Raw genomic sequence first — 13,604 nt, forward strand, 5'->3', positions numbered from 1 at the left:
CGCCACTGTGGCATACGCAGGGCTAGCCATGCCCTACGCAGGGTTCTGCATGGGGAGGGGGCGTACTTGAGTTGTGGTGGCTAACCCGGCCTGCTGCTCATGCTGCTGTGATTACACTGCTATTCTAGGTGCCCTCCCTCGATCAGAGTATGGCTGCCCAAGCTGGACTTTACACCCCAGTTCCACCATAGCCATCCCAAGGAGAGCCACAGCTGAGAGGTTTGGGGCCCTAGATCTTGGGCCCTGCATTGGTTGGGCCTGAAAGCAGCATGCTCAGCCCGTCAGGAGGAGAAACTGCCTCACATCACTAAACAGCATCTCACCTAGCCAACTCAGGGGCCCCAAGAGCCTCCAAGGAGTCTGCGCCAGCTGTCAGCCCCAGAGTGGTGGCTGCAGCACAGGGCCTCCACAGGGTGAGGCTGGGGAGGGTAGAGAGGGTGCCCCTGGGATCCAGCTGCGGAGCAGAAAGTAGGAAGGTGGCTTAGGGTCCGTGCTACCCCTGGGAAATGGACCATTATCTCCTGGTCTCATGGCTAGCAGCAAAGGCATGGGAGTGAGCCTGAGACATCCGATCTGTAGCGAGGTATGTGCTGGGGCATTGCTCCATTGCCTGTTCTGGCAGGATTTAAATGGAGCTGGGACTGGGACGGAAGGTGGAGCGAGAAATGGCATATCACAGCCTTGGAGAGGTGCCCATAACCAGCCTGGCTGCAGCAGCGTAGCAAGGAGACGGCTGGTCTAGTGCAAGTGGCCTGGTGTTTGCACCTGCCTGCTGAAGGACACCTTCGTGTCCATGCCGCTGGCCTGAATCACACATGCATGATCCCCCAAGGATTGGCCCGATGGCCTTTACTGCTTGTTGCTAATTTTGCTCTTGATTTGAAGCCTCCCCCATGATCAAATTGCTTTGGGACAGCTGCCAATTTCTCCCACTTTTATATGTCCTCCGAGTAATGTTGCCATGTCCCCTCTTTTAGGGCTATTCACCGCTTTACACAGCTCCTGGTGGACCCAATGGTGGTTTGGCTGTGGCTCTAGGGCGCGACTAGGGCCTTTTATAGCCCACCCACTGCCCACCCTTCAGCCAGGCTGCAGCCAAGGCTTCTCAGCCCTTACAGCCCTAGTCAATTCTGTGACATTAAATGAAAATAAATACCAAGGTGAGGCTCTTGTTAGCTGGATATATTTCTTTTTTTCACAGAACACTGTTTGCAGTAGAGGAAACTGGCATTGCAGTCTGTTGGTACAATGGTATGTTCACGTAAACCAGTACATGGTCATCCTTTAGCGTAGAAAACTCTAATAGCGTGTGCCCTATCAAAACTCAGTTCTTCTTCTTCAATCCTTTCTCTCTCGGGTTGTCTTTTTGTCAAGTTTGTTTCTCAGAACATTTTCAAGGTTTCTCCAAAGGAAAGGCCATCGGCTCTCAGCTAGCAGAAAGATAATACAGAGCTGTCGTTGCACACGCGGGCCGGCACCTTCTCCAGCTGGGCAGCTGACTTGGTCTAGATTTTTTTCCAACTCATTTTTATTAAAAAAATAAAAAAATGCTCCAACTATCAGTTTTACAAGGCATACAAAATCTCTAAAAGGGAAACACGAGGGCAAGGTGCTGAGGTACGAAAACACCTGAGGTAGTTTTTTTTTTTTTCTCTTCTTTAAAAAGAAAAAAAAATTGCAATTTCCATGCCCTGGGCCAACAACATCTTGTAAGTTATTTTTGCTTCCCCTCCCCCCATTTAAAAAATAAAAAGAAAGAAAGAAGCCCCTTTCTCCAATCCTGATGCAGTATCCCCCCCCACAGGGGCTGAAGCTTCTTGTTTTTCTTTCTTTCTTTCTTTTTTTGCAAAAATGCTCATATAAGTACCATTGTGGTTGGGTTGGGTGATAACCAAAGTGGAAGTTGTGGCTGGGTGTTTCTTGTGTTTGTTTTCGGTGGTGTGTTACTTAGAGCACGGCTGATGTGGTGGTAGAGAGAGAGAGAGAGAGAGAGAAAGTGAGAGGGAGGGAATAGGACAGGATGCAAAAACCAGTGTGGAATCTGTGAAGCAAAGAGAAACTGGTATGTGAGCTGGACAGAGATATATAGAGAGATTCCTCTTCTAAGAGACGGTATCCCTTGTGTTGGCACAGACAGAGAATCCAAACGCTGCTCTTCCTAAAGCCTTTACGGAAATTGCCACTTTTTACCCTCTTTTAATTTTGCTGCTGGCAGTATCTTCAGTCTATTTTATATTAGATATCCAAGTGGACTCGTTTCTTTCCTTAGATGTCTTAAAAAGCCTGCTTTTTCAGTAAAACAAAAAGCCTCAAAAAACAAGTAAAAAATAAAAAAATGACCTTTTTTTAAAAAAAGAAAAGAAATGGGTTAGTTTAGTTACTGATATATTAATTCTAAAATATATTAATGCTGCGAGTACCACCTCACGCACTGCAGCCCATGCACTGTAAAAATCTTCTCCTCTAGTGTGTGCACACATGCACAAAGAGTGGGTCCTAAAGAGCTGTCAGTGGGATGTTTGCCCCATCTCCGCCTATGTTAGTCCAACTAAAGGGATAGCGTCGCGCTCGTAAATAGAGGAACATGGAGGCTGCGGCCTGGAAGAGTCTGCAGAGCCCCTGCTGTGTGGCATCGTCAGTGTGAGTGGGTTGGAACCCTCCCCCTCCCCACTGTGAGTCCTCTGCACAGCCCAGCCGTGGGCAGACATTTATGCCTCAGGAGGGTCTTTGGTTGGCTCCCGGCTCTGGTGCTCTGGCAGGTGCTGGAAGGGCTACATTCAATCTGTTGTTGTTGGCTGGCGTGTCGGAGCCTCACTTGCTGCGCTGTAGGGAAGGGGCTCCCTGAGCATGTTTCTGCTCCTGCAGCTTCACCTGCTGTACGATTTCCCTGATCTTGCGCTGTGCAGTCTGCGGGCAAAGCGAGAGAGAGAAAACCAGCTGCAGAGAGGGGCCAGGCAGGGTGGCACCCAGTGGCCCAGTGCGGCGCCCCCACCTGGTGCAGAGAGGCCTGTGTCTCTTGGGGCAGGAGAGAGTAAGGCCTGGGGTTGTGGGGGGCATGCACAGCGAGTTTGCAAACCGCCTTGGCCTGCAATGCTGCCCAGGGCATGGGGTTTTCAAATGCGCTCAGTGCTGGGCTGGCTGGGGCTGAATTTCCATCCCTCGGTGCCCTGGCTCAGCTGTACGAAGCAAACCCTTGTGGGCCGGCCGTGCCGTCACTTCCGCGCTGTGACTGTGCTGCCTGCCCCTCATGCGGCCTACCCACGCCCTGTATGTCACGGCTCTTGCAGTGATAAAGCCTGGCATGGCAGCACCCACAGCCAAGCAGGGTTCTACTGGGCCTAGCATGTCCGCCACCCAATGGCTGCTAAATCCTGACTCCCTGTGACCCCATAATTTGAAATTCCAGTCTGTAACCCCAGAACTTGACAGTACTGCAGTCAGCCATCCTGTGTGTCCAGCCACCGCTAGCTGAAAACCAAATGCCCCAGAGCTAGGAATAATCTTAGGCCCTGAAGGGCAAGGCTGTGCAGCTGCATGTTTGTGGTTTGCTAATCAGAATAGGAGGAAGGGGCAGAGAGTCAATGCGCCATGAGAACGGGAGGCATGTTTAGAGAATCGACCTTGGTTCAGGGCCCCTGACACGTACGTTTTATTGTTATGACTGGAAATACTAGAAATGTTTTGATGATGAGAAATAATGAATAGTTTGCTGAAATTAGGGGTTACTATGGTGACCCACCAGGAGTCACTATGAGTAATGTGCTTTGTTTAAGTTAGCTATAAAAGATTAGGCAAAAGGATACACTTTGGAGCAGCCCGAGGAAGCTTTCCTTTGGGCAAGGAGCTGGCACCTAAATTCCCCAGCAGCTGGGCGGAAGGAGGGCACCCGAAAGGCTGGTAGCCGATTCCTCAAAACCAGTCCACACTTTGAGTAAATACAGATGTTTGGGATGCGCTAACCCTGCTGCTACACTATAGCATGTGTGTGTGTGCGCTTAAGAGCTAATAAAAAGTAGTTTTAGGTAAAAGTTCTTTTGTTTGTACCAATCATTTTTCAGACAGAGGAGCTGTGTCCCCACTGATGAATTCCTGATACCACCTAGAGAGAAGCAGTTAAGTCAGCACTGCACTGAGTTCTGAAACCCTGGGTAATAAATATCCCCACTCTTCTATCCCAGGGTGTGCCGTGATGTATGGCCAGGTGAGCAGGACTCAGGGGATGCTCTTTCTATTTAGCCTTTAGGGAAGACTCTAGTGGCTGCCATTAGCATAGAGACAGTCAGCAGAGGCTGGATGCTGCCCGTTGCGATGACCGGGTAGATTCTCTCCCCCTTTGCTCTTGCAGCACAAATAGTTCACAAACTGGGCATCGGCAGGCGCTTGTGGGTGCTCATGAGGCCCCTTATGTCTGAAAATCTCGGTTTTAGTCCCTAGTTTATAACCAACAAAATCATACACTAGCACATTCCACCCTTATCAGCTCGGGCGCGCTCACTGTGGTGCTACGGGACAGGCCCTCGCCAGCCACGGGGCTGGAACATTCTAGAAGGATCAGGGAAATAGCCACCCGTAGCCCTGAGCTTTCCAGGGAGACAGATACAGACACAGGTCTGTATCAACCTAACACTGACAGAATGGCTCCAGTCAGCGGTTGGACCTGCAAGACCCCAGCTATCACCTGGGGATGGTGTGAGGGGTAGACCTTTGGGGGGGGGCAAGGGGAGGGGAATTAAATGCAAATCCTATCCCGATGCAATGTGACTGAGGCAAATTTAAACAAACTAATGGTCAGGGAACGGAAAGGTTCAGGTGATTACAACTCTGACCTCTTTGCTCACGGGTTAGATTGTGAAATGTGTGTACCCTGATATCCACAGTGGGACTGATCCAGTTTGCCTTGACATCAATGCCCAAGTCCCTATTGACTCCAGTGTGAACAGGATGAGAGCCGATGTGTGCAATGTGGGAAAGTTAACAATATTAGAATGGTAACAATCATTTACAAATGAACTGTTTCCATATCACATTAATAGACCTGCTTACACGTATAGGAAATGAACTGTCTCTGATGTGTGGTACGTACACTTTAAATCTAGGGACAACACACCCGAATGCACGTACTGAAATGGTTTTGTATTTATGGGACATCAGGCCTCACCCCTTGCATCGGAACAAAGGCGGCGGGATTAGTATAGATAATACAGATTTTGTCCCTGATGTGAAGGGGTGGACGGATTTCCCTTCTGCCACAAAAGACTTTGGAAATGAAAAATATTCATGCCCTGTACCTGACTGGCAAAAAAATGCCCGATGATTTTAACGACAACTTCCTCATTCTCATCAGGAGTTTGGTCACGGGGGACAATGACTTCTGCACTGGTTAAGTTCTGCAGTTCGTTCACCTGCAGGAAGAGAAGTTTTAACAACAGTCTGTGTGCATTGTTAACCGCTCCAGCTACTGTACCTACCCCCAAGCTGTTCCTGGGTCTTCCTCAAAGCCCAGACAGCAGCAGGACAGCCAGCAGGGGTGTTCTGCTCCTCCTGTGTGTCTGCTCCAGCAGGCTGCTCGGGGTGTGGAAAAGATGGTCTAGGGCTGTGGTCAGTGGATCCAGGACTCTATGGATCCCGGACGGGCTGCACGAGGACAAACTGGGAGCTCTCTCGGTGTCTCCCTCCTTAGCACCTCCAGGCAAAGCGTGTTTACTGGGGCTTTGCTCACTGGAGACGACTCTAGACTGTCACCCATAGGCAGAGTCCAACCAACCAACTGGAGGGATCTCTCCCCTCTTCCCACATGCCTTTGTACCTTCCTGGGCTTCTCAGATCTGCAGTGGTATGAGCTCAGCTCTGCTTATCCAGCTGTGCCAGTGCCCAGCAATTCCAATAGCCTCCCCTTAAGGAGTCAGGCCATCCCCCAAAGTGGCTGAAAGATGGGTAACTAATGGTTCTGCAGTGCCTCCAGCTGGCCAATAAGTATAGGGAAGGACTCAGTGAGACACAGTTTTGGCTCAGGCATCAGCAGGACTGGTGCCAGAGGGGGTGATGCCAGTTGAACCCAGCGGAGACTTTCCTGCCAGGCTGTTGGTGCAGTTCACTGGGAAAGACTCAACAGCACAGGACCGTGGGCCGTGTCTGCTGCAGGATCAGAGCTGTTTGTATAGCTGAACTTCAATAGCTCAGATATAGGCTAGAGGTTTGTTACAGGAGTGGGTGGATGAGAGTCTGTGGCCTGCGTTGTACAGGAGGTCAGACTAGACGATCATAATGGTCCCTTCTGACCTTAAAGTCTATGATTCTATTACTGAAGGCCCTGAAGTGACCCCAGCTGCTTTGCTAGGTATGTGCGCAGGGGGGTCCTGTCCCATGTGGTTTTCTCTCCATGCTGGGCAGCTATAAGAGCTACAGAACCATTGGCAAACAAAGCCAAAGTAATTTCAGCTCTGCAGCTCCCCACTCCCCTGGGTCTGGCTGCGGCAGACTGCCGTGCTGCTGGCTGACGTACCGTTTTGCCACCTTTGCCTATCACGCGTCCAGCTGCAGAGGAAGGCACCTTAATGTGGGCTTCAAGCTTCACTTCTTCTTTGGGGTTAAAGAAGTTTTCTTCCTTCAGTTTGCCAAATATCCGGCCCTGGGCCTGAGGAGGAGGAAGATCCCATGATGAATTCCAGGCTCAAGCTCTGTATTTCTGTGCACATGGGGCAGGGAAGGGAGAACTGGACTGGGCTGCAGCAAGGGAGAAGAGTGGTCTATGGGCTAAACCACTGGACTGGGAGGCAAGGTGAGTTCTCTGCTCCATCAGACCCCTTAGGGGCCAAGGCCAGGGTTCAGAGATGCCTTGCACGCAGCAGCTCCCAGTTAGGCACCTTGCTGAAGTGGCCAGATTTTCAAATGCTCTTAGCATCCAGTGATTCTGGATCAGGCCCCTATCCTGGGTACTGAGCACGCTGGGACATCTGGCCTTTCACCTCTCAGCTCCTTGCCTGCACAGTGGGAATAACACCACTCCCTGTGGCTGCCTTGTCTGTGTGGCACCTTGTGCGCCGGGGCCCCGACCGTGAGTCCCGGCAGCACCTCGCGCGCCAGGGTCCTGCGCTCCTGAAATTCTACGTGGCCATTTCTGCACCACGGGCCCAGAGGGCATCGTGAGGGCCAGAGGAGGACACTGGGATCCCGAGGCAGGACTGTGGGCAGTCTCCTTCCGGTAAGTGCAGAGTGGAAGCGGAATGATTGAGGCTGTGATGCCCCCGGCTCACAGCCCCACTGCCTTCTGCCAGAATGCAAATGTTACTAGCCACGTAGCTCCATAGCTCTTGTGAGTGCAGAGGACACGGCTCTGAGGTGTGTTCTGCCCCTGTTCCTTTCAAGGAGGTGTTGACACGGAAGCATAATGATGACACGACACCCATGAACACGGTTAACTATCTGAGGGCTGATTGCTTTTGTAGTGACGCCCAGCTGCTCTGGAATTGCAGGGGGAGCCCGAGACTGCAGGCTGAACGGGAGCTGAGCTCTGCCAATCTGTCCTTATCATGCTGAGCTTTGGCTGCCTGCTGGGCAGCAGCGCCCTTTCCTGGCTATAAAAGGGTCGTGCAGCCCCACCTTCTGGGTGGCCATCTGCAGGGAGGGGGCCTTCACCCCAGGCTGGGAGCACAGCTGGGCAGTTAGCTCTCTTCACGCATGGAGCCTGCATGGATGGGACAGAGCAGGCTGCCTCATTAGCAAAGCCAGGCAAGGCATTGTGCCTGTGGCTCCCTGCCAGCCCTCCCCACACTCCTCTGGGGCACAGACATCCCCTCGGATAGGCCTGAGGGCGCGCAGCAGCAGGGCCCCCAAGCAGCACGGCCCTCCTGCTGGCCGGGGGGGGGAAAGAGATGCTGCTGCTGAGCCTCAGCTCCCTTCGCACAGGATCGGGCCCATCAGACCGCTCTCTCCCCTCCCCCGCTAACCCGGAGTTCTCAGAGCTACCCTTTAAAGCATGTGTTTGCTCTGGTTTCTCCAGGGCCGAGCATGGGGGGTTCGAATCTGTACGGTGTCACAGAGCCCCTGCTTTGCTCCACCCTGCCCATTCCCCACTGACCTTAAACTGGGCTTCCGGGGGCCCGGTGATGATGACCATCCTTTCGCTGGCATCTGGACCCTCTGCTGGTGCGATCTACGAGCCACAGAGAGGCAAGTGATTAGCAGCAACATGAGCCTGGAGCTCTCTCCCCAGGCTCCCGCATCGGAGCACTCGGACTCAGTGTGTTGTGTGGGGCTCAGCCAGATCTCTTGCAGGTGTCAGCGTGTTTAGGGTATTTCATGTTCTTTAATGGATACAGAGTGGAATTTGCTCCGTCTACAAAGAGCCTGATTTCACACTAGAGTAGTTCAGAACTGGAGCTGGTTGGGATACAAGGATTTTCCCCAGGAAAAATTTAGACAAAAATGAATTCCCTCTCCTTTTCATCGGCACTTCCCTTTGAATTTCTGAGGGTTTTCAGCAAAAGGGGATGTTGCTTGCAAACATTTCTGTTGTGCTGAAAGGCCCAGATGGCCTGACAAACTCTGCCGAGACCTGAGCATTTGGATGTCGTGCAGAAGGGCTTGCAGACTTGCACAGCTCGCTAGATCTCTGCCTGCATGTTGCTGAAAAAATAAGGCAGCTCTGGACATGCAATTGGCTGCACTGGACTGAGCCCAGCCTGTCCCAAGTCCAGCACAAACAGGGAAGTGTGCGCTCACAGTGACCATGGTGGCACAGGCACCTGGAGGCTTGAGGGGGGCAGTTACAAGGTGTGATAGCAGATGCTAGCGGGCAGCATGCCTTTATTTAGCCCCCACCGACTTCAGGGGAGTGGCACTGGGGGGTCTGTTAGGTGGAAATGGGATCAGACAGGCCCTCTGTCTTGAGACAAGCTCAACACAAGAGTCCAGCAGCATTTGCCATGACACTCAAACTGCCTCCACATGGGAAGAGTTAACCACTGATTCATGCCTGGAGATGGGCGTTAAGTTCACCCTGACTCAGGAATGACACGCTGGATGACCCATGCTGCGGGGGCCTGGAACCCAGCCCTCAAGTGGTTATGTGTCTGTCTGCATCACTGAGTCACTGCCCATGAGTATCAGCTGCTCCCTATGGCAAGCTGCCTTTCGGGGACCCAGCCACATTCCCCTGAGGGGTTGGGCTGTGTGGGGAGGGGGCACTGTTGTGGGGAGGTATTCGGTCTTTGCATGTCAAAAGCCATGTGAGCAGACATGGCTCAGCAGCTGGGGGCTCAGCCTGCCCTCGCTATGGGCTTCCCCCGGACTCAAGGGGAGGAGCTGTGTCCCTGGTTACAGTGGAATGGGAGCTGCTGACGGTGTCTGTATTCAGTATACTCTAGCTCAGCCCAGAAGAGGGAGAGTTCATTTCTCCTAGGGGAATGAACGAAGAGTGGCAGGTCATGGCTGTCTTCACTGCACAGGTCAGCCTGGTGATTGGCACCTGGGTCTGAGCACCTGGGTGAGCCCAGCCCGGGTGTGGGCAGCCCCACAGCAAAGCCCTGCCCCCAGCACTCTGTCTCCCTCCTCCTGTATTCCCCGCAGCAGCCAGGAGTGATGCTGGAGGCAGGTAAGCTGAACAAATGGAACTTTATTAAATCCTGTGCACTGCTGTGTCCACGGGGCTGCATTGCGTCCAGCCCAACTCCCTGCACTGCCTGGCCTGCTAGTGTCCCCTCAGTCACAGTCCCTCCAGGGAGCATGGGCCCAATGACTCCAGTCCCACTGGTCATGGTCTATCTTCCCGGTTTTACAGACATTGTGATACAGCCTGACACTCAGCTCCCACCCCAGGTCCGTCGGCCAGAGCAGAGCTGGGCTTGTCTTTACCCAGACTCAACTGGTCACAGGCTCTGGGACATACTTTGATCTCCTCAGCAGGCGACTGCACCAGGAGCGACCTAGCTCCATCTTCCCATCACCTCTCTCCAAGCCCAGCGAACTGTCTCTGGAGTCTCCTCCATCCCTGAAAGGTTGGCCTCTGCATGGTTCTGTCCCTCCGGGCTCTCTCTGGGTTCTGTGTCTGCTGGCTCCCAAGTGTCTCCTCGTCCTTCTGGTCATTTGTCCCTCCTGTGCAGTCACCTTGTGTGATCTGTGCACCACTGCACCCCTCACCTCTTCTTTCTAGTACCTCCTTTCTCTGCTTCTTGGCCATCTCCTTCACAGCATCTCCATTCTTCTGGCTGCAACAGATCTCCCTTTACTGGTAGAGGGTTTTGGTCCTTCACCCCACTATTTCCTTGGTATGGACTGTTTGGCTCCCCTGTGTGCCAAAAACACAAACAAAGAAGAGGAGGAGGAGGAGGAGGAAAAGGAAACAGCCTTGTGTAACAGTCTCTTAGCTGTTTTCATGGCTGATTCCATCTTTCTATTATCTGGGGGTATGCTGGGGAAGAAGCGGGCTGGTCAAACTCCCCGTAGCATGCAAACTTCTGGAATTCTTCTGAGGCAAGCTGGGGTTTGTTGTTGCTGAACACAGTGCCTGCAAGGCCATAACTTGAAGAGTGGGCCTTCAGCTTGCCCATAACTGACTTGCTTCTTGTATCAGGCAGGGAATCAATCTCCCAAAATCTGAATAGCACTGCTTTTCCTTGAAGGTAAATATGTCTGCTCACACCTTTTCCCACGGGTGGGCGGGCAGCTCACGTGGTAAGAGTGTCTCTTTCTGCTGGCGGCTATCATGTGACAGGCAAGTGTCATAGAATCACAGGGTTGGAAGGGACCTCAGGAGGTCATCTAATCCAACCCCCTGCTCAAAGCAGGACCATTTTTGCCCCAGATCCCTAAATGGCCCCCTCAAGGATTGAGCTCACAACCCTGGGTTTAGCAGGCCAATGCTCAAACCACTGAGTTATCCCTCCCTTCTATCCATGGGCAGAGTTGTGTAGCCATTCACAGCTAGTAAATACACTCTCAAGCTAGGCTCAGACAGCTGTCAATTGCCTGACATCCTTTCTTACTGTGGCAAGGACGATAGTTCTCTGTCCTCAAAATAGGATTCCGACCTACACTTTCAGTTCATCTTTCATTTGAAAATATGGTTCTGCTCCTACCAGAAGTTGTTTTTTGTCTTCTGGCCTCCGTGGTTGGATGTCTTTTTCTGCAGCCTCTTTGGGAGACAGCTCTCCTGCCTGGTAGTACTTCAGGGTGGGGGCATCCATTATAATTTGTTTCAGTGCGTCCAATGCTTACTGTTGGGGACTTGCCCAGCCTCACTCAATATCCAGCCTCAGGAGCTCTTGTATGGGTTCCGCTACTGCAGCCAGGTGTGGACAGAACTTGGACAGAACACTTTGTCATTCCTACAAACTGCTGTACCCCTTTCACACCCACTGGAGCTTGTCTTGAGCTTGTTGGGATCTGCTTTCAGTCCCCTTGCTGTGAGCTGGTGTCCAGTGTACAGCACCTCATGCTGTTTGAGTTGCTTCCCCCCCCCCCTCGAGTTGAGTTTTATGTTTTTGCCCCAGCATCATTGTAGAAAAGTCTGTTGTTTTCTGTCATTGTCTTGTTCAGCTTCTGTATCGTTGCTCTCTTCACCTACAATGAGGATATCTGCAATTATTTTCACCCCAGGCAGTCCTTCCAGCACTTGGCTGAATCTGGTGCTGGGCTGATGTCCATCAGCATGCACAGCCTAGAGTGACCACACAGCAAGTGTGAAAAATCGGGATAGAGGGTGGTGGTGGTGGTAATAGGAGCCTATATGAGAAAAAGCCCCAAATTTTGGGACTGTCCCTATAAAATCAGGATATCTGGTCACCCAGCACAGCCACCTGTAGTGACCAAATGATGTTGCAAAGGTTGTCAGCCAGCTTATTTGCCAAAACCGATTCCTTACATCTGACACCATAAAGATTCACCTTTGGAGAGTTCTTGCAAGATGGCATCAATGGTGGTCAGTGGATAGGGTCATCTTTTCAGCCTCTGGTTCAGTGCCTTTGGGTCTATGCAGATGTGTAATTGGCTTCTATACACCTCCACGCCGCGTACTGAGGCTATACTGGCCTCTGCGTGTGCTATGATACCCCCACTCTGCAGACTATTGAGTTCCTTGTGCCCTGGATTACACAGTGCTACCAGAGCTGTCCTTTGTGGTAAGTGCACAGGTTCCATTGTGGGGTCTATTTCCAGGCACAGCTTTCCTGCTAGGCCCCTGTTGCCTTGGAAAACATCCCCATATGCTTTTGCCATTACCTCCATCGACCATGAGACTCCTCAGGGATCAGTTTTGGGACCAATTTTATTTAATCTTTTTATTACTGACCTCGGCACAAAAAGTGGGAGTGTGCTAACAAAGTTGGCAGATGATACAAAGCTGGGAGGTATTGCCAATTTAGAGAAGGACCGGGATATCATACAGGAGGATCTCGATGACCTTGTAAACTGGAGTAATAGTAATAGGATGAAATTTAATAGTGAGAAGTGTAAGGTTATGCATTTACGGATTAATAACAAGAATTTTAGTTATAAGCTGGGGACGCATCAATTAGAAGTAACAGAGGAGGAGAAGGACCTTGGAGTATTGGTTGATCATAGGAGGACCATGAGCTGCCAATGTGATATGGCTGTGAAAAAAGCTAATGCGGCCTTGGGATGCATCAGGAGAGGTATTTCCAGTAGGGATAAGGAGGTTTTAGTACAAGGCACTGGTGAGACCTCACCTGGAATACTATGTGCAGTTCTGGTCTCCCATGTTTAAGAAGGATGAATTCAAACTGGAACAGGTACAGAGAAAGGCTACTAGGATGATCCAAGGAATGGAAAACTTGTCTTATGAAAGGAGACTCAAGGAGCTTGGCTTGTTTAGCCTAACTAAAAGAAGGTTGAGGGGAGATATGATTGCTCTCTATAAATATATCAGAGGAATAAATACCAGAGAGGGAGAGGAATTAATTAAGCTCAGTACCAACGTGGACACAAGAACAAATGGATATAAACTGGCCACCAGGAAGTTTAGACCTGAAATTAGACGAAGGTTTCTAACCATCAGAAGAGTGAAGTTTTGGAATAGCCTTCCAAGGGAAGCAGTGGGGGCAAAAGATCTATCTGGCTTTAAGATTAAACTCGATAAGTTTATGGAGGAGATGGTATGATGGGATAACATGATTTTGGTAATTAAATATTCATGGTAAATAGGCCTAATGGCCTGTGATGGGATTTTAGATGCGGTGGGATCTGAGTTACCCAGGAAAGAATTTTCTGTAGTATCTGGCAGGTGAATCTTGCCCATATGCTCAGGGTTTAGCTGATTGCCATATTTGGGTCGGGAAGGAATTTTCCTCCAGGGCAGATTGGAAGAGGCCCTGGAGGTTTTTTGCCTTCCTCTGTAGTATAGGGCACGGGTCACTTGCTGGAGGATTCTCTGCTCCTTGAAGTCTTTAAACCACGATTTGAGGACTTCAATAGCTCAGACATAGGTGAGAGGTTTCTCGCAGGAATGGGTGGGTGAAATTCTGTGGCCTGCGTTGTACAGGAGGTCAGACTAGATGATCATAATGGTCCCTTCTGACTTTAGTATATATGAAGATTCTTGCTCTGCAAGTGTGAAATTCTGATGCTGCCCTCGGTCACATCCAGGGCTT

At 51.1% G+C, this 13,604-nt stretch overlaps 1 protein-coding gene across 2 annotated transcripts in view; it reads right to left on the bottom strand.

Moving 5' to 3' along the window:
- Positions 1 to 1,167: 1,167 nt before the first annotated feature.
- The window catches only part of IGF2BP2 (insulin like growth factor 2 mRNA binding protein 2), a 102,568-nt gene continuing 90,131 nt past the window's right edge, over positions 1,168 to 13,604 (bottom strand). For both annotated transcript variants that reach the window (XM_084639202.1, XM_084639201.1), the window contains 4 exons: positions 8,078 to 8,152; positions 6,503 to 6,634; positions 5,289 to 5,402; positions 1,168 to 2,907 (listed from right to left, as the gene is read on the bottom strand). In XM_084639202.1, the coding sequence (XP_084495328.1) occupies positions 2,812 to 2,907; positions 5,289 to 5,402; positions 6,503 to 6,634; positions 8,078 to 8,152 (417 nt within the window). In that variant the 3' untranslated portion in view covers positions 1,168 to 2,811. The remainder of the gene's footprint in view (positions 2,908 to 5,288; positions 5,403 to 6,502; positions 6,635 to 8,077; positions 8,153 to 13,604) is intronic.

Source organism: Lepidochelys olivacea, assembly GCF_965140295.1.
Source record: "Lepidochelys olivacea isolate rLepOli2 genome assembly, chromosome: 9".
Lineage (NCBI taxonomy): Eukaryota > Metazoa > Chordata > Testudines > Cheloniidae > Lepidochelys > Lepidochelys olivacea.